Here is a 26153-nt window from a genome sequence, read left to right on the forward strand (position 1 = left end):
AGTCTCTCTCTCCCCACTGGTCTCCCCTCCCTCTGGTGTCTCTCCCCACTGGTGCCCCTCCCTCTAGTCTCTCTCTCCCCACTGGTCTCCCCTCCCTCTGGTCTCTCTCCCCACTGGTCTCCCCTCCCTCTAGTCTCTCTCTCCCCACTGGTCTCCCCTCCCTCTAGTCTCTCTCCCCACTGGTCTCCCCTCCCTCTAGTCTCTCCCTCCACTGGTCTCCCCTCCCTCTAGTCTCCCTATCCCCACTGGTCCTCCAGTACCCACTGGTCTCCCTTTACCCACTGGCCTCCCTTTACCCACTGGTCTCCCTTTACCCACTGGTCTCCCTCTACCCCCTGGTCTCCCCTCCCAGCAGCACCCTTCACACCCTGTCCTTGTGGAACTCGCACACGGAGCCCATGGCGGGGCGGCAGGCCACGTCGGTCCACTCCCCCGACGCCGTCAGCTCCACGCAGTCCTCGTCCCCGTACGCGTCGTTGGGCTCCCCCTTCCTCCAGCGGCCGAAGGTGGTCATGGGGGAGCGGTCCACGTAGCGGAAGTCCCCCTCGCGCTCCGCGTCCTGGAGGCCGATGTAGGCCCGGGCCAGGCCGGCCTCGCTGAGGTAGGCCGCCAGCAGGGCGTTGGCGGTCGGGTCCCGGGGCATGGCCAGGTGGCCCCCCCGGGCCTGGCAGAAGGCCTCCGCCTCGGCGAAGCTCCTCTCCTCCTTCACCAGCAGGTAGACCTTAGTGTCCGTCTCCTTGATGCCAGCGACCGCTGCGGGGGAGGGCAGGGCTGAAACATGACCACTGAGTATTTTCTATGTTTCCACACTGCGACACGGGGAGACGGTGATTATCGCAAGCGAGGGTGGAAGCGCCGTGACTCATGAAGCGGAAAGGTGTTGAATAAATATAGATAGACGGCATCTGTCGATGTGGTGGACGTAGCGGGTGATCGGTCGCGGTAGGAGCGCAGCAGAGGGTGTTCAGAATGCTAAATACCATTTTTAATGAACTTGATTTCGGAGGACAGCTGGGCCACCAGGATGTCCATCTCTCCGATCGTCTTCCTCAGTGGAGAGCACTCGCACGGAAATCCTGGGGAGAGAATCATGCTCAGCCGTTCGTCCATGCAGACGCAGGCATCAATGGTGACATATTATACCACCAGGTGTGAGTGTGATTAGCTGTTACAAGTCGTTTTGAAAATCTGCCTCTTCGGACATCACAAGTAGGCGTGTCCAGTCCACCTAGATGTATGAAGGATAGGTCAGCAAAGTTTACTACAGTCCACTGGGTACGCTGATAGACTGATCTACCCAGGACACATCTAGGGGGACACACCCACTTGTGATGTCAGAAGAGGCAGATTTGTAATGGCTATCACACTCACACCTGGTGGTATAATATGTCACCTTTAAGGAAAGTTGTTTTTGTATTAATAATTTACCTGGATCTCCGCTGGCACCAATGGGGCCCGCTTCGCCCATGTCTCCCTTGAAGCCTTCAAAGAAAAGAGAAGTTATGTTTGGATCAGGAACATGGACGCAGCAGTCCTGAGCAGTCAGTACAGTAGCAGTTAGCCTCAGCAGTAGTAGACTCACCCTTGTATCCACTCGGCCCAATCTTTCCATAGTGTCCCATGATGCCTTTCGGCCCTTTAAGTCCTTGTTGGCCTTTCAAAGGAAGAACGTTTGATGAGATCAGGCAAATGTAAGAGTAATGGGCACTTGATTCTTTACGTTACTATTCTTATTGTCCCGTCCCAGTCGACATCACGACAGTGCGTGTGTAGATGACTGTGTGTGGTCTTACGCGTGCATGTGTGTATGGTCCTGCGTGCTCTTTTGGTCCTGTGTGCATGTACTCCTGCATGCGCGTGTGGTCCTCTGTGTGTGCGTGTGTAGGGCCATAAGATAAGTACAGAACATTCTTGTGTGGTAGCAGACTCTAACTCAGAGTAAACACTTCAGCAGACGTTGATACTGTGCATCTCTGTTTCGACCTCTGACCTCCAGCCCCAAACGTAAACACTCAGCACTCTCTAGAGGCTGGGATGTGAACAGCATCCTGCCGTAGATACTGGATTTACTATATTACATCACCGGAGAAACTCCTAAATGCCATTCAATCTGGAGGAACTATAATGTTTTACTTTAAAGTGCTGCACTAAAAGAGAAATGCAGAGTGAATTTGAACCCAAGGTTAGGGCACAAACATACATATACACATATGTACAGTACGCACATATACACAGATACATATATACAAAAACATGCATATACACATATACATATACACAGATATATTTACTTTTAAATATATTCCTATATGTGATATAGCGTGGTGTGAAACGTGTGAAACACACGCAACACTGTGTTCAGCATCAGGCAGGGCGTACCATTCTCTCCCGGGGGTCCGAGTCGGCCTGCTCTCCCTGCAGCTCCTTTGGTTCCTTTCTCTCCAGGTTCTCCTTTACAAATACAAATAAAGACAAACAATCTTAGTAATCAACATAAAAACATTCAACTTAATTTCAGTCCTCACGTCTGCGTCTGGTTGGTTCTGCTACCATATCGGCCTGTCCTCCACAACCTTAAAGGACCTTCTGTGTTCCTACTCAAAATTACTCCTGGCCCTTTTGGGTTAAAGTGTCCAATAATGACCGCCTGTGAACCTGGGATTACATACAAATACACCCTGCTTCCATGTGGGTTCATTGCTTCACATGTAGAAGTTCTGTTTTTGTACTTAATTGAGCACATACAACGAAACTTCCTGTTCTTATATCAAATTCCCTCGAATACAAAAAAAAAATTATATATAGACGAGAATAAGTGATTAAAAGGCATATAGTGGACCTCAGGAGACTACCAGGTCAGACTACATGCCTTTGAGTCCAGGGACGAGAATCTGAACGTTGCAGGGCTCCTCTGATGAGAGTTGTCCAGAGACGTGCAGGAGTGAAGAACCCAGCATGGAAATCAGGAGGCTGGACAGCAGCAGCCCAGATCCCATCATCATTCTGCAACCAGCGGACAACGAGGGAAATTACCCTTTTTAATATACAATATATACATTCAGGGAAATATGTCAAAAGATTCTCAATATTGTAATGTAAAACATGTTGCACATTACCTGCTATTGCTATTTGACCATTTCAAATGTTTAACATAATTCAACCTAGTTTGATATTTTACTAAGATTCAGGACATTGAAGCCAAATTTGAGTTTTAAGAAATACAACATGTACATCAAAGCATCACAGTCCAACAATGAATAAAATAATCCTCTATAGTTTACCTACCTTTAGAGGAAAAGAAAAACAGGTAGATGTGTTCAATCTGACATAAAAACGTGTGTTAAGTTCCAAAAGGAGAGGACGTAAAGACTCCAAACACAGCGGCTCCAAACCCTGTTGGTCTGAACACAACTCTCCTCCCTCCAGCGCACACCCCAGAAATGGGTTTGATAGCACAGTTATAAACACTTAGATAAAGAGCCAGGCCGGGGCCGGCTGGGGTAATTGGCCTGCTGAGTAAGGGGTTGAGGGACTGATAGACTGTGTATTAGAAAGACACCCGTAAGGGACTCAAATGTGCTCGGCGTCAGGAATTAATAGTCATGACAAAATATCCCCTATCATTTGGTATGTTCACTCTCGAATCAATCTATTTCTGATAGCTAATTTGGTACGATTTAGTTATATTTATCTGTTCTTTATTTTGCCTTATGATGTGTAGTCCAGTGGCCTGCTGTATCCAGATAGGCCACTAGATGGCGCCAATGTTGGGTTAGTCCACCTCCATGGTGACTGTGTGTGCAGTGAGTCCACCTCCATGGGGCACATTGTGCAGTGACTCCTCCTCCATGGGGGCACATTGTGCAGCGAGTCCACCTCCATGGTGACTCAGTGTGCATTGAGTCCACCTCCATGGGGCACATTATGCAGTGAGTCCTCCTCCATGGAGCCCCCCAGTCCAAGCTAGAGAAACGTGGTAGGAGAACTTGCATTTAGCAGAACAACTTTGTAGGGAGAATCCATGGGGCAGTTCTTTGAACGATCAACGTTGAAATAAGGGTGAATGATTTACTGTGTGCATACATACGTTTATGCTATGATTTTAATGGGTTATTTTCTTCCTTCTTTCCCCTTGAAAGAATCAACTTGGTTGGATTTGTGTGTCTTCCCCATACAGGTAATCAGAAATTGACATACCTTGTCTTTTATTAAAATCAGTAACCTTTTAACGTGACGTCATTCAGTATTCAGTTACAGTCAAGGTCTTCATTTTCCCCATCAAAAGATCCAGGCTAACTGGTGTTAACAGGACACTAAAGCTCTGAACAGGACCATACAGCTTTTCAAAGGCTCTGAACTTTGATCTAGCATCTGAACCCCCTTGTGTTGCGAACAGGATGATTTCAGCCCCCACTGGATGTACTCCATACTGCCCTTCTCAGATCCTAGTCTTGGATCACAAGAACCTCAATGCAGACCAGAGGCTTTGGTCCCTCATTAAACTTCCTTCAGTCCACTGCTTGAAATGCAGAGTCATCATTATCCCTTTGCTTTTTAAATGGGAATAACATTTAAGCTCACTTTTTTGCCAAAGAGACAAACTTTTAGGCACAACAGTGAGCCTGAGGGTAAAAGGAAAAGGCTGTCAACATTCTGCTTCATGTTAAACAGTCACCCGACATGTTTTAAACTGTCACCCCACATTCTGCTTCATGTTTGTCAGATCATAGCTTCACATGTGAGGATGCTGAAACGGCTCAGTTTTCCCAATTGCACACAAAAAAAAACAAGAAAATGGGTAAAGATAAAGCATGTTTATTTATGAAGCAACAAGTGTTCAAATTTCATGCAAAACGTAAAGCACTCAAGGAGAAAAACTCAACCTGACAGGGAAAAAGAAAAAACCTTTAAAAATACAAGTAGAGCGACAAAGGGACAAGTCTGGCTTAGTCTGAGTTTAAACCGTCTAGTTTAAGATTAAGGATTGATAACTTTGCGCAACTTTTTAAATAGGACATTTTAGGCAACTTTTAATATTAGTCATTATATGAAAGATCGCCATGTTTAGGTTTCAAGTGAGCGAGTTTCGGCATTTGAAAGGTTTAGATATTAGGTTAAGAGAGTTGGGCATTTATGAACGAGAGTTTAGGCATTTTAGAGGCGTTTAGATATAAGGTCTAGTTTAGCTATGAGAGTTTGGTCATTTTTGGAGGTTTAGGTAAACGATTTTAGGTATTAGAGATGTTTCGGTTAGATTGTCATGTTTAGGTATTCGTTAACGAGTCAAGTTACTTTAGGCCTTGTTAGAAGTGGTTAAATTGCAGCATTAAGGTTAGAAAGAGGGTTAAGGTAAGTGCTCAGGTTTTTACCAGCCTTGTCCCTTTAGTCGCTCCCTTAAAAAGGGTTCCTAGCTACTGCTGTCAGAAACACAACAGCTAAGATCATAGATACTGTGTATACAATTTACAACAAACTTCCCCAAAAATGGAGTGACATAATGTAGTTTGTTTTAAAAGTTAAAACAGCGGTGAGTGTTGTCAGTATGGGTGGGAGTGTGTAGCCTAGATTGGTGTTGGGTGTAGATGCATGAAGATGTAGGGTGTGCAGGTGTAGCCATGGATCTTCAGGGTGGAGGGGAGTAGAACGCTTGTGTAGATCGACTGCTCAGTCACCATACTGTGCAGAGAATTGATACATAAAGTAAAGTCAGTTTCAAAGACAATTTGATAACAAAATGTGAAGGGCATTCAAATAAATACTGTAACATAACCATCTGGTGTCAAAAGTGGGTCATTACATTTAGCATTTGATTGTATGACTTGCAGGTAATAATTAATACAATTTATATAGCGCTTTTTGTCACACGAAGAAGCTTTGAAAGTAGAAAGAAAATTGACAGATGAGAGAACAAGCCAAGCATTAATTTATTACAGCAACAGTAAATAGTCCTAGTACTGGATAACCAGGTTTCTAAAATGACAATAGGACACTTGATGGAGATTGGGACGATTATATAATTGCTAATAAAGTAAATATCAGCGCATCTGATCTCCAGCCGCCGCTTCAGGTCCTCCAGACCTCACCTCCAGCCGCCGCTCCCTCCAGACCTCACCTCCCTCCAGCCGCCGCTCCCTCCAGACCTCACCTCCAGCCGCCGCTCCCTCTTCCTCCAGACCTCACCTCCCTCCAGACCTCGCCGCTCCCTCCAGACCTCACCTCCAGCCGCCGCCGCTCCCTCCAGACCTCGCCGCTCCCTCTCCCTCCAGACCTCACCTCACTCCAGACCTCACCTCACTCCAGACCTCGCCGCTCCCTCCAGACCTCACCTCCCTCCAGACCTCACCTCCAGCCGCTCCCTCCAGACCTCGCCGCTCCCTCTCCCTCCAGACCTCACCTCTCTCCAGACCTCACCTCCCTCCAGACCTCACCTCCCTCCAGACCTCACCGCTCACTCCAGACCTCACCGCTCCCTCCAGACCTCGCCGCTCCCTCCAGACCTCGCCGCTCCCTCCAGACCTCGCCGCTCCCTCCAGACCTCGCCGCTCCCTCCAGACCTCGCCGCTCCCTCCAGACCTCGCCGCTCCCTCCAGACCTCGCCGCTCCCTCCAGACCTCGCCTCTCTCCAGACCTCGCCGCTCCCTCCAGACGGCACCCTCCAGCCACCGCCAACATTCTGCTTCATGTTAAACAGTCGCCCAACATTATGTTTAGAACCGTCCCCCCACATTCTGCTTCATGGTTGTCAGATCATAGCTTCACATGTCAGGATGCTGAAACGGCTCAGTTTTCCCAATTGCACACAAAAAAAAACATAAGAAAATTGGTAAAGATAAAGCATGTTTATTTATGACGCAACAAGTGTTCAAATTTCATGCAAAACATAAAGCCCTCAAGGAGAAAAACTCAAAACCCGACAGGGAAAAAGAGAAACCTTTAAAAATACAAGTAGAGCGACAAAGGGACAAGTCTGGCTTAGTCTGAGTTTAAACCGTCTAGTTTAAGATTAAGGATTGATAACTATGCGCAACCTTTTAAATAGGACATTTTAGGCAACATTTTTTAAATATAACTCATTATATGAAAGATCGCCGTGTTTAGGTTTTAAGTGAGCGAATTTGGGCATTTGAAAGGTTTAGATATTAGGTTAAGAGAGTTGGGCATTTATGAACGAGAGTTTAGGCATTTTAGAGGCGTTTAGATATTAGGTCAAGTTTAGCTAAGAGAGTTTGTCATTTTAGAGGTTTAGGTATTCGAGATGTTTCAGTTAGATTGTCACGTTTAGGTATTAGGTTAACGAGTCAAGTTACTTTAGGCCTTGTTAGAAGTGGTTAAATTGCAGCATTAAGGTTAGAAAGAGGGTTAAGATAAGTGCTCAGGTTTTTTCCAGCCTTGTCTCTTTAGTCGCTCCCTTAAAAAGGGCTACTGCTGTCAGAAACACAACAGCTAAGATCATAGATAGTGTGTATACAATTAAAACAGACAAATCAAGATCAACCTCAACATACTTCCCCAAAAATGTGGAGAGACATAATGTAGTTTGTTTTAAAAGTTAAAACAGCGGTGAGTGTTGTCAGTATGGGTGGGAGTGTAGCTTAGATTGGTGATGTTGGGTGTCGATGCATGAAGCTGTAGGGTGTGCAGGTGTAGCCATGGATCTTCAGGGTGGAGGGGAGTAGGACGCTTGTGTAGATCGACTGCTCAGTCACCATACTGTGAAGAGAATTGATACATAAAGTAAAGTCAGTTTCAAAGACAATTTGATAACAAAATGTGAAGGGCATTCAAATAAATACTGTAACATAACCATCTGGTGTAAAAAGTGGGTCATTACATTTAGCATTTGATTGTATGACTTGCAGGTAATAAATACAATTTATATAGCGCTTTTTGTCACTCAAAGAAGCTTTGAAAGTAAAAAGAAAATTGACAGGCGAGAGAACAAGCCAAGCATTAAATTATTACAGCAACAGTAAATAGTCCTAGTACTGGATAACCAGGTTTCTAAAATAACAATAGGACACTTGATGAAGATTGTATAAATGCTGTTTGATCTATTTGAGGAAGTAAATATCAGCGCCCTTACCTGGGTCTCTGCCACGAGTACCTCCAGCTGACCACCGCAGGGACCTTCGACAGAAGGACCTCCAGACGACCGCCTCAGTCCTTCTGAAATTCACGTTTCATTAGCATTTCTTCCTCCCTGTTCTTGATGTAAATACAGATTTTACTCAAGCAATGCTAACGTTTTTGCCCTGTACCTTCAATATCGTGCTTTTGTGTTTTAAATAGAGCTGTAAGGACGATAGTCGTCCTCTCCCAAACCCAACCTTACATGTAATATAGATCCCGACTAGTTCTAGCGGCTGAGAATGCTTTCATAACAGCCAGTCAGAACTGACATCTGAATTAGTTTGGATTTGAATGAGGAGTTGCTGCTGCTAGTGTCAAGGTTACGCTGTGAACAATTTGCCCAAACTAATTACGAAGGAAAAACAGATGCAATTCCAGGTCTCACCCTTCAGCAGCCGTTGAATTGTCCTTCTCCTGGCCTCCGCATCTGATCTCCAGCCGCCGCTTCAGGGCCTCCTGGCCTCACCTCCAGCCGCCGCTTCAGGGCCTCCTGGCCTCACCTCCAGCCGCCGCTCCCCCCTGACCTCACCTCCAGACCTCACCTCCAGCCGCCGCTCCCTCCAGAACTCACCTCCCTCCAGCCGCCGCTCCCTCCAGAACTCACCTCCAGACCTCACCTCCAGCCGCCGCCGCTCCCTCCAGAACTCACCTCCAGACCTCACCTCCAGCCGCCGCCGCCGCTCCCTCCAGAACTCACCTCCAGCCGCCGCCGCTCCCTCCAGAACTCACCTCCCTCCAGCCGCCGCCGCTCCCTCCAGAACTCACCTCCCTCCAGCCGCCGCCGCTCCCTCCAGAACTCACCTCCCTCCAGCCGCCGCTCCCTCCAGAACTCACCTCCCTCCAGCCGCCGCTCCCTCCAGAACTCACCTCCAGCCGCCGCTCCCTCCAGACCTCACCTCCAGACCTCTCCGCTCCCTCCAGACCTCTCCGCTCCCTCCAGACCTCACCTCCAGCCGCCGCTCCCTCCAGACCTCGCCACTCCCTCCAGACCTCACCTCCAGCCGCCGCTCCCTCCAGACCTCACCTCACCTCCAGCCGCCGCCGCTCCCTCCAGAACTCACCTCCCTCCAGCCGCCGCCGCTCCCTCCAGAACTCACCTCCCTCCAGACCTCGCCGCTCCCTCCAGACCTCACCTCCAGCCGTCGCTCCCTCCAGACCTCACCTCCAGCCGCCGCTCCCTCCTGGCCTCACCTCCAGCCGCCGCTCCCTCCTGGCCTCACCTCCAGCCGCCGCTCCCTCCAGACCTCACCTCACCTCCAGCCGCCGCCGCTCCCTCCAGAACTCACCTCCCTCCAGCCGCCGCCGCTCCCTCCAGAACTCACCTCCCTCCAGACCTCGCCGCTCCCTCCAGACCTCACCTCCAGCCGTCGCTCCCTCCAGACCTCACCTCCAGCCGCCGCTCCCTCCTGGCCTCACCTCCAGCCGCCGCTCCCTCCTGGCCTCACCTCCAGCCGCCGCTCCCTCCTGGCCTCACCTCCAGCCACCGCTCCCTCCTGGCCTCACCTCCAGCTGCCGCTCCCTCCAGACGTCACCCTCCAGACCTCGCCGTCACCTCCAGACCTCGCCACTCCCTCCAGCCGTCACCGCTCAAGTCCTGATTGGACCCTGGAACCCCGCTAGTGGGATACAAACTGCCCTTGAAAACAAAATAACTAGTTTTTAATGCTTTGGAATACATCCTTGGAAATAAAATATGAAACATGTGAAAGTGATCAACTTGCCTTCATTGCTGATCTTGGCCTTTCTTCCAATTGACTCTTGATGAAATGCGCAAATGATCAAATATTTTGAAATGTTACATTTGCCAAAACGCTTTATTTTTCGAACTATGCGGTGAAGTTTTGCATCATCTAGACCAAGATTAGAGTCACCCGTTTCATTGCCAAGTGTTTTAGGTTTGCCAACTGACAGAAAATCATGTCAATTTAAAACATATTTAAAGTTCAGACCACAGTTTCGATGTCGCAAACCAGCTTCAGAGCTCCAAACAAAGCTGAATTTACTGAATCCGCAGCAGTCAGATTTGAAGGGCTTCAACAAAAGGACAGACAGTAAACTCGTACATGACACCAAACTGCACAAAAAAAAAAAAAAATTAAAAAAAAAACTACATTGCACGGAATGTAGGGCGTTTGCACAGAATATGCCTTCATTGCTGATCTTGGTCTTTCTTCCAATTGACTCTTGATGAAATGCGCAAATGATCAAATATTTGGAAATGTTACATTTGTCAAAACGCTTTATTTTACGTACTATGCAGTGAAGTTTTGCATCAGCTAGACCAAGATTAGAGTCACCCGTTTCATTGCCAAGGGTTTTAGGTTTGCCAACTGACAGAAAATCGTGTCAATTTTAAAACATATTTAAAGTTCAGACCACAGTTTCGATGTCGCAAACCAGCTTCAGAGCTCTAAACAAAGCTGAATTTACTGAACCCGCAGCAGTCAGATTTGAAGGGCTTCAACAAAAGGACAGACAGTAAACTCGTACATGACAAACTGCACATAATAAAAAAAAAATAAAAAAACTACATTGCACGGAATGTAGGGCGTTTGCACAGAATAAAACCACACTGCACAGACACCAAACTGCACATAAAAAAAATAAAAATAAAATAAAAATAAAAAAACTACATTGCACGGAATGTAGGGCGTTTGCACAGAATAAAACCACACTGCACAGACACCAAACTGCACATAAAAAATAAATAAATAAATATAAAAAAACTACATTGCACGGAATGTAGGGCGTTTGCACAGAATAAAACCACACTGCACAGACACCAAACTGCACATAAAAAATAAATAAATAAATATAAAAAAACTACATTGCACGGAATGTAGGGCGTTTGCACAGAATAAAACCACACTGCACAGACTAAAAATAGGTTAGAAAATTAGGAAAGAAAACAGCACAGAATAAAACCAGCAGTCCAAAGCAGCAAGTGTATTGGAAGTTGAAAAGTAAACAGAAAGAGAGAATGTCAAGTAGGCTACTGTGTGGGCGATTGTGTAAATCGGACAAGCATCTAAACCACGAAAAACCTTCAAACCAACCAACCAACCAACCCACGAAAAACCTTCCAGGTTCCCAAAAGAAACCCTAAACCAACCAACCAACTAAACCAAACGTCACCATGCCCACAGTCCGTTTGTCAGTCTCTAGTCAAGCAGGGGGTCCATTAGAAGTTCTTCGTGGAAGTTTTTGAAGACACAGATTTCCATCCTGGATATTTCTGACACGTGGCATTTCAAGTTGTCTTTGTGGATTCTGGGCAGGTAATGCATTGAAAAGGATCCGATGTCGTGTGACCTAGTGGAGGACCTATACCCCTGTAGACAGAAAAAAGAAATTTTCGAACAGTTGCTCTCGCCAATTGGTCTACTTACCACTGATTGCTTTCAACAATTCCATGTGACCGAAACGATGAACTTTGAGATTGCAGCTGTTCTTCCATTCTGCTTCCACACACACCACAACCGTCCCAGTGTGGAGTGAGGGCGTCGGTGCTAAAGCGGTCTGCCGCGTCAGTTCAGTTGTCCCCAGTAGGTACCCAAGTCTCAACCATCACCTCAAACACAACCTCCAACCCTGACCTCCAACCCTGACCTCCAACCCAACCTCCAACACAACCTCCAACACAACCTCCAACCCTGACTTCAAACACGAGCGCGAACCCTGACCTGAAACTTCCATCAGCAACCAAATAGGCCTGCCGCGGTAGAAGGCATATTGTTCCATTGAGATTAAGGAAGATAGAGAAGAGATGGGAAAGTAATATTTGCGGTGCACAAAAAAAAAAAAACACTTCAACCAACTCATGAGATAGTAAACGCTGGGGGTACTCACTGCGGGTTGTTGAAGGTGCACGGTGGGAGCCCCGGTGTCCGGAGGGTTCAGAACAACACGCAAACACGACGTACTACTAATAAAGCTAGGTTCGTAACCTCTGCTTTCACAATCCGACGCAAAAAAAAACAACATCCGCCACCGGGCGGCTCTTTATCTGGAGGCACGGGGCGACTCAGGCGGAATCAATCAAGGACTAATGAGAACAAGAACGGGATTGGCTATATGCGCGAAGCCCGGGACAAGGGATTTGAGGGGTTTGCACATGATAGGCTAGAGGTTCGATGTAGGTTAATGGAAATGTAGACTTTGTAATTCTTGTTTCTACTGTTTTCATCTTCTGTGGTTTCCGACCGGAATCCTCCTGTGCTGCTCTCTCCAAACATGATGAAAACAAACTAGCTGATATCTACGATCATTTATGAATCGCTACGATTTATTTGTTTATCTATAAAGAGAGAAAATAAATATGAACGTCTCCCATGACGACGTTATGTATTTTGTCTTCCCTGCTCTATCAAGCCAGGCCACTAGATGGCGCCAGTGTGCCGCTAGACCGCCTCCATGGGGGGCCAGTCTGCGGCTACCTCCACAGTGGGCCTCAGTCCAACTCCATGGGGGCCCTAGTCCACGCTGAAGGAACGGGTGTTGAGGAATAATAGGATAACTAACATTTAGCAGAACAAACACTTGGTAGGGACAACTAATGTCGCAAACGTTTTTAGGATCAAGGTTGAAATGAGGGTGATGTCGCATCATTTCAGCATTATTGAGAACTTCGTACAGTTATCATTTCCTTTTTCATCTCACCAGGTTTATAGCACAGAGAATTTAATCTGGGAACAAAAAACGTCATGATAATGTGGACATGCTGTCATCTTGTGTAGGTAATAAGAGAAGGTCCAAAATAGAGGATTAAATATCCTAATTAGATTTACAAACCCCGAGGTTGCCTTCAGCGGTAGATTGGATGTCTTCTTAAAAAAATAATCAAAAGGTTTAGAATTACAAACTCTTAATTATTCACGAGTCTCAAGGCTGCTTTGTCTGAAGTTTGGTTCAGCTTCCGTGTTAAAGGATCAAAGTTACAGAAAATAACCAACAATACCTTTTTTTAATGAATGTGCGGTCATATATGGTTTATTTGAATTTTGTGAAGATAATATAAAATCGCTGTTATTCAATAAAAACTATTAGCCTACTTTGATTAAAAAAAAAAACGTCTAATAAAGTTTTTTGTAATTTTTTTATCGTGTGTCTTCATTGAGTGCAAAGCTTCCCGTTGAGTTTCCAGGTAATATAATAGAGTAAAGGTAACACGCGTCTGTTTCTCAGCTCCTGTGAGATAACGTATTCAGAGTGACGTCCCCGCCTCCCGTCCTGAGCGCTCCCTCTCCCCCGACCCCCTCCCGTCCTGAGCGCTCCCTCTCCCCGGACCCCCCACCAGACCTGCACACCTCGCTGTCCTCCTCCTGATCACTATCTCCTCCTGAAGCTCATCCCAACGTAAGTGGAAGTTCCTTTATGTCTTATATGCTAACATCTTAACGAAACGCTTTCTATGATCGACGGCCGTCGGAGTGGGACGGGGTCCCGAAACGGAGCGGAATATATATTAGTCTTTGTAAAGCGATTTTGTGTTGGAAGTTGTACAAAGACATTCTAAAGTCGAGACTACTTCAGTAGGCTATCTAGTTACAGCACCCGTCCTGTTCCTAGGGCTTATTTAAGGGGCTTAGTGTGTCTGTTTCCACCTGTAACTTGTTAAAGCAAACTAATTATCCTATCCGATCCCACTAACGTCGCAGCGCAAACAGCTTCACTGTGCTGTGAACTACTTTTTATGCCTACTTCAATTTGTCTGTAAAGAATATCTGCCAAATCCCATGACTGTCCCATGGCTAAGATCTCCGATATCGAGTGGAGCTATCTGTTATCGGGGACGTTTTCGTTGAAGTATATTATTATTATTATTATTATTATTAAGTACAATATTTCTATATCCTGTTGGCAACACACATCACAATATATTTTTTTCCACATCCCTTTCCTTGCGGAGGAAGGAAGCGGAGAGAGAGGGTGTGAGGCTGCGTTCAGAACCATGCAGCTCCTCTCTGACTCTGAGTGTATTCCATGAGGCGGTGGAGTTGTTGGATTCAGACCTGCGATTTTCTCTGTCTGTTGGCCACACTTTCACTGACTGACCTCATCTCACCTCCGATCTGGCTTAGGGTTAAATTGTAAGAGGATTAAAAGCAGAGTCAATGTTACCTAGGTTTAAATGCTCTATTAGGATTTATGTTGTGACTGCATTCCCTGGATTATTCCCATTGTTTACATCACTAGAAACTCGGGAAAGTGTGATTCTCTCGCGCTCTCTCGTGTATAAGCTGTCCTGCCTGTTGAGAGAAACTGAAGGATCTCCGTAGCCTTGATCTTCAACGAAAGATTAGCCAGCAGGTAGCCTTGATGACAACATGGACCATAGCATAACAGAATCCAGGGTCTCACAGAAATATGACAACATGAACAACCTTCCCATCGTATGTATGTGATGCTGTGATAGATGGTGTGTGTGGGGATACAGAGTACATTAATGGTGGGGATAGAGAGTCCATGATGGCGATAGAGAGTACATTAATGCTGGGGAAAAAGAAAACCTCTATGATGGGATGGAGAATACCTCCATGATGGGGATAGATAATTCATTAATGTCACGGATAAAGAGTCTGATGGGGATAGAGAGTACATTAATGATGGGGATAGAGAGTGCATTAGTGATGGGTATAGGAAGTACATTAATGATGGGGATAGAAAGTACATTAATGACGGGGATAGAGAGTACATTAGTGATGGGTATAGGAAGTACATTAATGACGGGAATAGAGAGTGCATTAATGATGGGGATAGAGAGTACATTAATAATGGGGATACAGAGTGCATTAATGACGGGAATAGAGAGTACATTAATGATGGGGATAGAGAGTGGATTCCTAGCACCACTCCACTGACTACTGGCCTGCAAAGTCCGGCCTTTAGTAGTGAGGACTGTCTTCGGTTCTACTTTGGGTGATGGTTGAAGTGCTGTTTGTTTTCATGCCTTAGCACTAAGCACTAGGCACTAAGCACTAGATACTAGGCACTAAGCACTGAGCACTGAGCACTAAGCACTAGGCACTAGACACTAGGCACTAAGCACTAGACACTAGGCACTAAGCACTAGACACTAGTCACTAGGCACTAGACACTAGGCACTAGGCACTAGGCAATGAGCACTAAGCACAAGGCACTAGGCACTAAGCACTAGGCACTAGACACTAGGCACTAGACACTAGACACTAGGCACTAGGCCCGTTGAGCTCCAAAGTCTAGCCGTCATCCACGAGGCGTTATCAAGATACGATTTGAGTTATATTCTCAGTCGTAGCCTTTGCCATGTTGCAGGTTTTGAATTGCCGTTTGAATGGCCTTTGGATGACAGTGAACAAGCAGCCATTGTCTGTAAAGGGCGTTGTTCTGCACTCCACAGACCGTCCATATAACGATAAACGTAGCAGGCCAAGGTGGCAGGGACTATCACACAATGGCTGCCCTGTCTCTGACAGCTTTGACATGCTTCACCACGACCTGTCTCATGCTAAGTCTTTAGTTATTACAAATGGTTAAACCCATTATTTCAAAAAAATGTTTTGCTAAATTGTTCTTGGATAATATAATGTAATAATAATAATGTATAATTATATCATATACGTTCCTCATAATGATTTATCATTCATATGAATACGTTTATTACTGTTACCGACTGTAACAGTGTTTTCCTGTACCATCAAAGTGAAAGAGAACGGAAGGCAAAGTGTTGCTTACAGGTTGATTCAAAAAGTGAAGCTGCTGAGTCGAAGGTGACCTCGGATTCTCTCTAAAACATGCCTCAGCACTTTCAGTCCCACACACTGCAACATTTGACCTCAATTCTGGGGCTAATTAGGCTGCAAAGCCAGTAAGCACGACCTCTGTCAGTATGGGATTAACACACGTTTCGGCAGAACAGGGTCTGATGAAACATCTATCATCTGTGGGATAGATATACCGTAGATTAGATAAGATAAGATACTACATTTATCCCTGACGGGGGAAATTTGGTGAGATGTGCGAAGCTGTTGGTGTGTGATCCTGATGAAGATGATGAGGAAGGTGAGGGCTTCTGCTTGGGCTTCATAGCCAGATGTTGAGCTTCTATAAAGTGTGTGGCAACAAAAGCAGGGCAAAAGCAAATTAAAGGAATCGTCAATAAACACATGGATAGCAGTATGACTCCAGGGCGGTCTCTCAAAGAAGTGTATCTCTACGGCGGTTCATTTAAAGTGTTCTTACATTGAGACCAAAGATCCATCAAGATTACGACAACTTTAAAGGAAAGTGTGATAATGTTTAACTCTTCACTGCGACTTCCTGGTTCTACTTCCAGTTATATTCACCCTGGCCGTCCCCCTTCCCTGTGCTCCCAGGCCCCGTGCGTGTGCGTGGTTGCGTGCGTGCGTGCGTGGCTCCTGACGACAGGACAGCCATGGAGGACGGGAAGCCCGTGTGGGCGCCCCACCCCACCAACGGCTTCCAGCTGGCCATGATCGTGGACATAGGAGCCGACTCGCTCACCGTAGAGCCGCTCACTCAGCGGAGCAAGGTGAGCTCATCCTGGCCCCTGTGTGCACCTGCGTGCACGTGTGTGCACGGCGCGGGCACATGCACACTCTCCATTTCTTTCTCACTCTCTGTATCTATCGAATGCACTCATGCACACACATTCACACCAACAGGGACACACACAGACACACATACACACGGTCTGAAGGTAATGTAATGTAATCTTATTACTGTAAATGATTATCAGTATTATCAAAGCTTTCTGAAAGTCACACAAAACCTACCATCAGAAGAATGACATCACTGCAGTGAAAGTTCCACTGTTTTAGCTCCCCAGTCTCCAGTTGATGGGGGGGTTTGAGGGGACAGGTGTCTGTGGACCCCCCCCCCCCCCCCCCCCCCCCCCCCAAGTCTCTTAGCGATGGGGAGCGGGGGGGTTTTGAGGGGACAGGTGTCAGCACAACAACGTGTTGCAGGTGAGAAACATGAGAGAGCGGCGATGGCAGCGCCACAATGCAGGCCGGCATTAATAAGTGAAGTGGGCAGCAGCTGCTCCGCCGGCCCGGAGAGAGAGACGCTCATTAGGAGGAGGCCACCTGCTGCACCTGAGACACAAGGCCCCTGGGGCCAAAGCGTACTGGGTCCCCTGTATCCAACCACCAGCTCCTTCCTACAGTGTTTACCTCTTGGAGCAGCATATACATTTGTTTCTGTTTTACTGCTTCCCTGGCTAGGATGAACAGTGGTTTATTTTTTCTTACAGTTGACCGTGTGATTCAATGATCAAGTTATTACTGGGTCTGTCTTCATGTTGATCATTTAGAAGCTTGTGTTGTAAAATATACTATTTTAAAGAAGTGTTTTCTTCCACTTATGTTGCTCGAACTCAACTTTACATGATGTACCGCGATGGTTAGTTCTTACGGTTCTCTGTGTGGTGGTTCTGTGTTCTGCGTTCATAGCAGTCGGACAGAGCGCTCCTCATTAGGGCTGCTCTCTGTTCTGTCTGCTCTCTCCTGGATGCTTGCTCTCCCACGGCTGTTAGTCTGTTGAAATGACCCTCCAGGCCACCGTAGAGAGGAAAAACAAAGCAGACATTCTGTTGATGATTATCCTGTGTTTATGGGAGTGCACCATGCATCAGTAGCTTGGAGATATGTCCATTGTATCTAACACACCCACATCAACACACACATACACAAACACATACAATCACACACACACCAACACACAAATACACATTTACAGTATCATCCACACACATACATACAAACACAAGAACACACACACACACACACACAAACACACACATCCACACACACACACACACACACACACACACACACACAAACACACACACACACACACACATAAACGTATACATATACAGAGACCCACACACATGCACATACACAGACATAAGGGTAACACAGGCACATAAACACACACACACACACACACACACACACGCACACACATACACATACACACAGACACACATACACATACATACACACAGATGCACATGCATACACACACAGTGCATTGCATTATGGCCGTTTCGTAGACAGTCGATTCAGCTTTGATATTCAGGCATGAACCGATTGTAGTGCTCCGGTTCTGGCTCTGTGCCTCAGCACCTCTCAGTAACAGGAGCAGTAATTGCCCCGGGTCTGTGTGTTATAGAGGCAGGAGGGTGAGAGGGGGGTAAGGGAAAGGGGCTTCGCTTGGATGTTTCTTACCCTGGAATTGTTTAATACCATTTCCCCCCGCTCCAGGTCTCTGCATGCTAACACTTGCACGCATGACACACACAACACACACACATGCTCACATCACAACACACACATACAAGTGACACACACAACACACACATGCCATACACAACACACACACACACACACACACACACATTACATACATTACACACGTTACACACACACATGACACACGTTACACACAAACACAGACACACACACACATGACACACGTTACACACAAACAGGACACACGTTACACACACACAAACACGATACACGTTACACACACACACACACATGACACACGTTACATACGTGACACGCGTTACACATGTTACACAAAAACACCATTGAAACATTTTACACACAAGCATATGAACACGTTACACACTCACACACACACATAAAACAGGTTATACACACACAACACGCGTAACCCACCCAGACCTGCTGGGGTCAGGCCTCGGCTCCTGTGTCTCTCCACCTAATTATTTAGACGGCACTGCCCTGTCTCCCCGCTCCTCTCTCAGCTCGCTCCTTTGAGCTGATATCAATGAACTCAGAATCCCGACCGATGCAGAGAAAATCCGAGTGAAGGCTTCCCGCTCAGGAGCGCTTCCGTAATCACGGCTTGGATCTCTGACTCCAATCCTATTTCACTCTCTACTTTCATCTTCACATTGACATATTTGTCATATTTTTAACAATGTTAAGCAATGTGTGTAATGAAATGTCAAAGAAAGATAGAAAGGAATGAAGGAAGGATCCACATCCAATTCAACATGATGCTGACGAAATAGTACCTGCGTTATAAATGTTTGTTTCCATGTGCAGCCCTTTCTGGCGCAGATGAGCCAAGTGTTCCCAGCAGAGGAGGATGTGAATAAACACGTTGAAGACAACTGTAAGTGAACTCTGGTTTCTGCTGCTGAAGCTCATTTGTTGAGTAGTACTTTCTGCAATACATGAGACCTTTGGAAACATGTGTTGGTTTCTCCGCAGGCTCCTTGATGTACCTGAACGAAGGCACTTTACTCAACAACGTCCGCATCCGCTACAGCAAAGACCACATCTATGTACGGATCGCTCTTCTTCTTTTTTACTCCACACCTGCACACACACACACGCATACACGCAAACACGCGCTCATGAACACATACGCACGCACACACGCACACACACAGACACACAGCCACACACACACACGCAGACGATAAGCTCCCTTACCCCCAAAGCTTAAGCTATCCAGTGACGATGATGATGATGATGATGATGATGAGGATGATGATGATGATGATGATGATGATGACAGGGAAGGTAGGATGAGGAGGGATGAAGGTGTGCTGACTGGTTCTCAGGGGTACCCAGTGTCAGGTGGGAGGCCGAGGTGGGGGAAAAGCCCCCATAATCGGGGTCCAATGTGGGGCTAAGCTTCGTAGCTCCCAGGGACATCTGGTTAATGCCTGCATGCTAAACTGAGGAACCCTAGTCATGGTAGTCATGGTAACTCTCGTCGTGTTTTACCTGCCTCACAAAGGCCCATTGTCCAGGTGTTCCTTCTTTTACTCCAACAATACCCAGAATAAGAGAACAAATATGACCCACCACTCTTTAATGATTAATACTGACCCATGACACTAATTAATAACTAATAATTAATTATAACTAATAGATATGTGACCCACCACTCTTTAATCATTGATGCTGACCCATGACACTAATTAATGACAAAAAATGAAGCACCCACTAATATATGTTCTATCCTCTCTAAACAGACCTATGTGGCCAACATCTTAATAGCTGTGAACCCATACTTTGACATCGCTAAGATGTATGCTCCAGAGACCATCAAGTCATACCAGGGGAAGTCTCTGGGGACCCTTCCACCGCACGTCTTCGCCATCGGTGAGGTTACCAGTATTACTTATTAGAGGGTCATCGGAGGGTCGAGGTTATCAGTTTTACCTATTAGCTGTCATCAGAGGACGCTCGTTCACAGACACTGCGAGGAAGGTCTCTGGGAGACGGTGGGGTGTCTGCCCAACCTGCATAGTTTGTGTATTGGAAGTCGAGCACATTACTGTTTTTGTCTTCTACAAAAGATGATGCAGAAATTGCATGCTAATCATTGTCATAAATCGACCAGATTTGTTTAAACAAACAAGACAATGTTTGCATCTGTCGACACTGGTCCCATTTACGTTGCGTTTTATCGCTTTGAATTTGAATGATGCCAAGATTACTATTTGTCCACATTTCCCATTGTTCCTGAGAGAATATCTGTCAATCGCTTGCTAATGTTTTGCTTTGTGTTCAGCGGATAAGGCCTTCAGAGACATGAAGGTTCTGAAGATGAGCCAGTCCATCATTGTCTCTGGGGAGTCCGGCGCTGGGAAGACGGAGAACACCAAGTTTGTTCTGAGGTGGGCACCTGAATGAATTGTGTGTCAATGAACTGAGCTATACGTATGAAAGCGATGCTGCTGAAAATATGTATCCATTAATTCAGATACTTGGAAATAATGGTTCATAGGTACAATGGTTATTCTGCCAGGTCTGCATCCATCAACTTGTTGAGCTGTTTGTAGAAGATGTTCCTTTTCTCTGTAGATATTTGACAACGACCTACGGAACCGGTCAAGACATTGACGAAAGGATTGTGGAAGGTACCAGATCCAAGTGACTCCAGAAACACCAGAAGCTAATGAGCTGTTAGCGACATGCTAATCATTTCTCCTGGTTTCCTCTCAGCCAATCCACTCCTCGAGGCCTTCGGGAACGCCAAAACAGTCCGGAACAACAACAGCAGCCGCTTCGGGAAGTTTGTGGAAATCCACTTTAATGAGAAGGTATGTTTCCTATTCTGAAACAGCATGAAACCCTAATGAGCTCCTAGTCTAGTCCTAGTCCTTGTTTCTACTGGTGCCATAACCCTAACATTAAGACATGAGGTTAATGTGGTGCTAGTTGAGTCAGTGGTTATACTGGTCTAGCCTTGACTCTGCTGGGGTACTGCTAGTGTAAAACATTAAAAGATGAGTTACGGTTAGCCCTGGTGGTAATGGTTATACTGGTCTAGCCTTTACTCTGCTGGTGTCCCCCTGATCAGAACACGGTGGTGGGGGGGTTAGGGTTCTACTGGTCTGACTCTGCTGTTGTCCCCCTGATCAGAACACGGTGGTGGGGGGGTTAGGGTTCTACTGGTCTGACTCTGCTGTTGTCCCCCTGATCAGAACACGGTGGTGGGGGGGTTAGGGTTCTACTGGTCTGACTCTGCTGTTGTCCCCCTGATCAGAACACGGTGGTGGGGGGGTTAGGGTTCTACTGGTCTGACTCTGCTGTTGTCCCCCTGATCAGAACACGGTGGTGGGGGGGTTAGGGTTCTACTGGTCTGACTCTGCTGTTGTCCCCCTGATCAGAATACGGTGGTGGGGGGGTTCGTGTCGCACTACCTGCTGGAGAAGTCAAGGATCTGCATGCAGAGCAAGGAGGAGAGGAACTACCACATCTTCTACCGGCTGTGTGCCGGCGCCTCCGACGACATCAAGAAGAAGCTCCACCTGGACTCCCCGGACCTCTTCAGGGTGGGTCCAGAATAGAGCCTCCGTCAGGGAGCCTCCATCAGGGAGCCTCCATCAGGGAGCCTCCATCAGGGTCCCTACGTCAGGGAGCATAAAGCCTGAAAAAATAAAATAGAATAATCAGATGTTCGTAAAGAAACAAACATTATATTCTTTTGACCTAATTTCTGTAATACATTTTTTGCAACCCATATTTGCAATTCCAACAAGTCCCACTAGGTGTCACCCAGGCGCAGTCTTGTTATTCAGACGATGGTTGAGTGCACCTATGTGTGTTCTAGGCCTACGTGTACATTCCCGTCATGGGAATAAAGCGAGCGATTTTATAAGGATCAGGTTTGTTCCTAGTTCCTCGTCCTCTCCTAGGTTGTTCATTGCTCATGTTACCAAAACAAAACAAAAAAACAAAACACAAAAGTTAAAGAGACACTGGCTGTTGCTTTAGTTGTTTATCGGGAGCATCGTCATTGTCCCGGCCCCTAGGGGAAATTCCCTACATCCCTGTGTCCTAGTATCTGAACAGAGGCTTTGAAGAGATTAGAATGTAACCAATGTATTGCTCTGTGTCCCAGTACCTCTGAACAGAGGCTGTAAAGTGATCAGAATGTAACCCATGTATTTCTCTGTGTCGTCCCAGTATCTCAACAGAGGCTGCACACGCTACTTCGCCAACAATGAGTCTGAGAGACAAATCACACAGAACCGCAAGAGTCCGGAGGTACTGTGATATTATCTGGTGTCTTTGCAGTAATTATGCATTTATTTAGCAGAGTATTATGTTTTCGAACAGTGAGCAATGAAAGGTTGGACAGAAACATAATATTCTTCCATAAAAGTTGAATTATCTTCATAACGGGCAATACAGTTGTCCTGTCAAGCAACACAAAGGGAATATACAATGAATACAGATGAAAGATGGATGAAATGTTTATCTAAGCAGACATACTTATGTCCTTACATTACATTTTCTCAAAACGGGTTTTCAATGCTGGAAACCAAACTACTCTCAGGAGAATCGTTGTGGAGGTTTTAATCCTGAATAATCAGTTCAGGTCTAACGGTGTAGTTGAAGAATAATGCAGGACACAGAGTTCTGTGTGTGTGGTCTAACGGTGTAGTTGAAGAATAATGCAGGACACAGAGTTCTGTGTGTGTGTTTGGGTGTGTGTGTGTTTGTGTGTGTGTGTGTTTGTGTGTGTGTGTGTGTGTGTGTGTGTGTGTGTGTGTGTGTGTGTGTGTGTGTGTGTGTGTGTGTGTGTGTGTGTGTGTGTGTGTGTGTGTGTGTGTGTGTGTGTTTCTGTAAGTGTGTGTGAGTGTGTGCTCAAGAGACGGTGTAATTACTAGCAGGAATCAGGCTGACATTTTGATTCCCCTTTGGCTTCCTATTAATCCATTCACATCACTTTCCATTTCCTCACATCCTTTGCTATGCTAATGAATCTCTGAATAAAATCAGGTTAGAGAGAGAGAGAGAGAGAGAGAGAGAGAGAGAGAGAGAGAGGGAGAGCGAGAGAGTTGATGCCTGAGTCACTCACTTCTAGCATCAAAGGACCACATCCTGGCTAATTGTTCTACTTGTCTTGTGTACAATATTGTGGTGCAACACACTACTGTAAGAAACTTGGATAGCAGCACTCATCAAATGGCATATCCATTTGTGTACATTATACAGAATATTAGTGTGAATATACTTGCCCAGCTCTTATAACAAGGTTGATATAGCTTTTAAGAAGGACTGTAACAGTGAATTATTAATTATGAGTAAATTAGGTTGTACATTAAATGTGTTTCTCTATATCTGATACAACTCAGCTGTGGGCATTGCATAAGCTCATCCCTATATATTACTGTATGTGACCCTGTGTACCACAATGACACTCTATGTTCCTAACAAGATCTGCCCCTCTCTCAATCCCCTCCTCCGCTGCGCAGGAAGACCAGGTGACGTCTCTGCTGCATGCTCTGTGTTCTCCTTCTGCCGTCATAACCTTAATGTAAACCCTGGCCTGCCCAGCCTTTACATGGATACATAACCTCAATGTAAACACTGGCACGCCCAGCGCTTTACATAGCACCTGTCTGCACTTCAAACAGGACGTGTGTGCTGGGTGGTCTTTAGGCTGTTCGGGCATATGCTGATATACAGTACAAAACATCTAACTTCTATTGCTACATTTTCTCAGGCAACAACACAGGGCTGCACAATTAAATGGCATATGATTGTATATCGAAAGGATACTTAATAATGATGAATAGCATTAAGCATTAATATATATAACAACCATGACTTACATTTAAAAAGATAATCCGAACATAACTCTAAATTCCAACTTCGGTCACAGTGAAAATCTTTCTATCAAAATTGGAAGCTATGATCAAAGCTGTTTTGTGCAACTCTTTGCCTACGTCTGATTAGCAATCACGTGTTAGGAAGTGATCCGCCAGTGACAGCTGTCGTGCTATCCTGCTTTGAAACCAGTACTGTTATCCCCATTCTCCAGAGAGGATCGGTGGTTTCTTTGTGGAGCTGCGATGCTTGTGGACAGAAGCCGACTGCATCTCTCCAGTCCCCTCGGACCATGGCTCAAACACGTTATTTTTGTATTTATATTAGTTTCCAAGCCAGACATGGAGGACTCGGCCTATATTTAGTATTGAGCTCGACAGGGGTGGCCTTTTGTTCCATGTGCTCCGGTTTAGAAACGGGGTGCATCCTGGGAGTGACCCTTGTGCTGCCTGGTTAGAAACAGGGTGCATTCTGGGGGTGCACCGTGTGTTCTGCATGGTTAGAAACCGAGTGCATTCTAGCTGTGAACCATGTGTTTTGCATGTTTAGAAACATGGGTGTAGCCGTGTGTTCTGCGTGGTGACTAACCCCTCACCCCTAACCCCTAGCCCTAACTCTCTGTCCTCCCCCAGCACGCTAAGCGGGGGCCCCTGAAGGACCCGCTGCTGGACGATAAGGGGGACTTTGAGCGGATGTGCGAGGCCATGAAGCGCATCGGCCTGGACGACACAGAGAAGCTGAACCTCTTCAGGGTGGTGGCCGGGGTGCTGCACCTCGGGAACCTGGACTTTGAGGAGACCGGGAGCTCCTCTGGTGGGGACTGGCTCCATGTCTGTCTGTCCCCCTGTGGTCCTCCTGTCTTCCATCTGTCTGACCATTCCCCCCCCCCCCCCCCCCCCGTCAACAATCGCTCCACCCCCCCCACCCCCCCACCCCCTGTCAACAATCCTCTGCCTAGGGCCCCCACACTACCTAGAATCACCCCTGTGTATATCTATCTATCTTGTAAGTCTATCTGTAAGTCTATGTAGCTGTCTGCCAGTAAGTCTATCTATCCATCCATGACAGTCTGGCTGTCTGCATGTCAACATGTCTTCCTATCTATCTATCTATTCTCTATCCAGTCGGAGCTGAGCTCACCAGTCTGAGTTCCGTGTTGGATCAGTTAAATGTGTGACATGTTAATAATGAGCATCAAATAGCTCCAGCTAATTTAATTAAACAGCAGACCGGTTTTTTGCAGTGTCATGTGATAACATATTGGTCTTGTTTGACAAGGTGGTTTTTGTGTTTGTGTGTGTGTTTGTCCCTGCGTGCGTGTTTGTGTGTGTGTGTGTGTGTGTGTGTGTGTGTGTGTGTGTGTGTGTGTGTGTGTGTGTGTGTGTGTGTGTGTGTGTGTGTGCATGTCTGTGTGTGTGTGCATGCGTACGTGCTTGCGTGTGTGCCTGTGTGTGTGTGTGTGTGTGTGTGTGTGTGTGTGTGTGTGTGTGTGTGTGTGTGTGTGTGTGTGTGTGTGTGTGTGTGTGTGTGTGTGTGTGTGTGTGTGTGTGTGCCTTTGTGTGCCTGAGTTTGTCTGTGTGTGTGTGTGTGTGTCTGTGTGTGTGTGTGTGTGTGTGTGTGTGCCTGCGTGGGTGTGTCTGTGTGTGTGTGTGTGTGTGTGTGTGTGTGTGTGTGTGTGTGTGTGTGTGTGTGCCCGTGCGTGTGCGTGTGTGTGTGTATGACAGGTGGCTGTATCCTGCAGGACCAGTCCTCCCAGACGTTGCAGTGCTGCGCTGAGCTGCTGGGATTGGACGAGGAAGACCTGCGGGTCAGCCTCACCTCCAGGGTCATGCTCACCACCGCAGGGGGCGCCAAAGGCACAGTCATCAAGTGAGGAACCCCCGGCACCCTATCGGCTTCCGCCCG

The 26153-nt window shown here is 46.6% G+C and overlaps 2 protein-coding genes and 1 long non-coding RNA gene across 14 annotated transcripts in view; 1 reads left to right on the forward strand and 2 right to left on the reverse strand.

The window, feature by feature from the left end:
* Positions 1-175: 175 nt before the first annotated feature.
* On the reverse strand, positions 176-3446 carry colec11 (collectin sub-family member 11). Of its 3 annotated transcripts, none has more exons than XM_030357391.1 (7): positions 3286-3446; positions 2870-3003; positions 2380-2451; positions 1583-1654; positions 1429-1482; positions 981-1076; positions 176-771 (listed from the first exon to the last, which is right to left on the reverse strand). In XM_030357391.1, the coding sequence occupies exons 2-7, from the start codon at positions 3000-3002 to the stop codon at positions 362-364; spliced, it is 837 nt and encodes a 278-aa protein (XP_030213251.1). In that variant the 5' UTR covers position 3003; positions 3286-3446; the 3' UTR covers positions 176-361. The 3 variants fall into 3 exon arrangements, with proteins under 3 accessions (XP_030213251.1, XP_030213250.1, XP_030213252.1); XM_030357390.1 differs by having other exon boundaries at positions 177-771; positions 2870-3033; positions 3286-3438; XM_030357392.1 differs by having other exon boundaries at positions 191-753; positions 2870-3033; positions 3286-3438.
* A 3378-nt stretch (positions 3447-6824) lies between these two features.
* LOC115544023 (uncharacterized) lies at positions 6825-8871 on the reverse strand. The gene is made up of 3 exons (XR_003976790.1): positions 8516-8871; positions 8084-8166; positions 6825-7710 (listed from the first exon to the last, which is right to left on the reverse strand). It is a non-coding gene; the product is annotated as an uncharacterized LOC115544023 (long non-coding RNA).
* A 4517-nt stretch (positions 8872-13388) lies between these two features.
* Positions 13389-26153, forward strand: part of myo6b (myosin VIb) — a 42953-nt gene continuing 30188 nt past the window's right edge. For 7 of the 10 annotated variants that reach the window (XM_030356520.1, XM_030356523.1, XM_030356524.1 and 4 more), the window contains exons 1-13: positions 13389-13485; positions 16485-16660; positions 19215-19284; positions 19383-19456; positions 20156-20285; positions 20698-20803; positions 20991-21046; positions 21132-21229; positions 21800-21964; positions 22599-22679; positions 23894-23902; positions 24881-25061; positions 25973-26117. In XM_030356520.1, the coding sequence (XP_030212380.1) occupies positions 16544-16660; positions 19215-19284; positions 19383-19456; positions 20156-20285; positions 20698-20803; positions 20991-21046; positions 21132-21229; positions 21800-21964; positions 22599-22679; positions 23894-23902; positions 24881-25061; positions 25973-26117 (1232 nt within the window). In that variant the 5' untranslated portion in view covers positions 13389-13485; positions 16485-16543. The remainder of the gene's footprint in view (positions 13486-16484; positions 16661-19214; positions 19285-19382; positions 19457-20155; positions 20286-20697; positions 20804-20990; positions 21047-21131; positions 21230-21799; positions 21965-22598; positions 22680-23893; positions 23903-24880; positions 25062-25972; positions 26118-26153) is intronic. The other 3 variants (XM_030356522.1, XM_030356526.1, XM_030356530.1) reach the window with 1 other exon arrangement.

This window comes from Gadus morhua, chromosome 5 (assembly GCF_902167405.1).
Source record: "Gadus morhua chromosome 5, gadMor3.0, whole genome shotgun sequence".
Classification (NCBI taxonomy): domain Eukaryota; kingdom Metazoa; phylum Chordata; class Actinopteri; order Gadiformes; family Gadidae; genus Gadus; species Gadus morhua.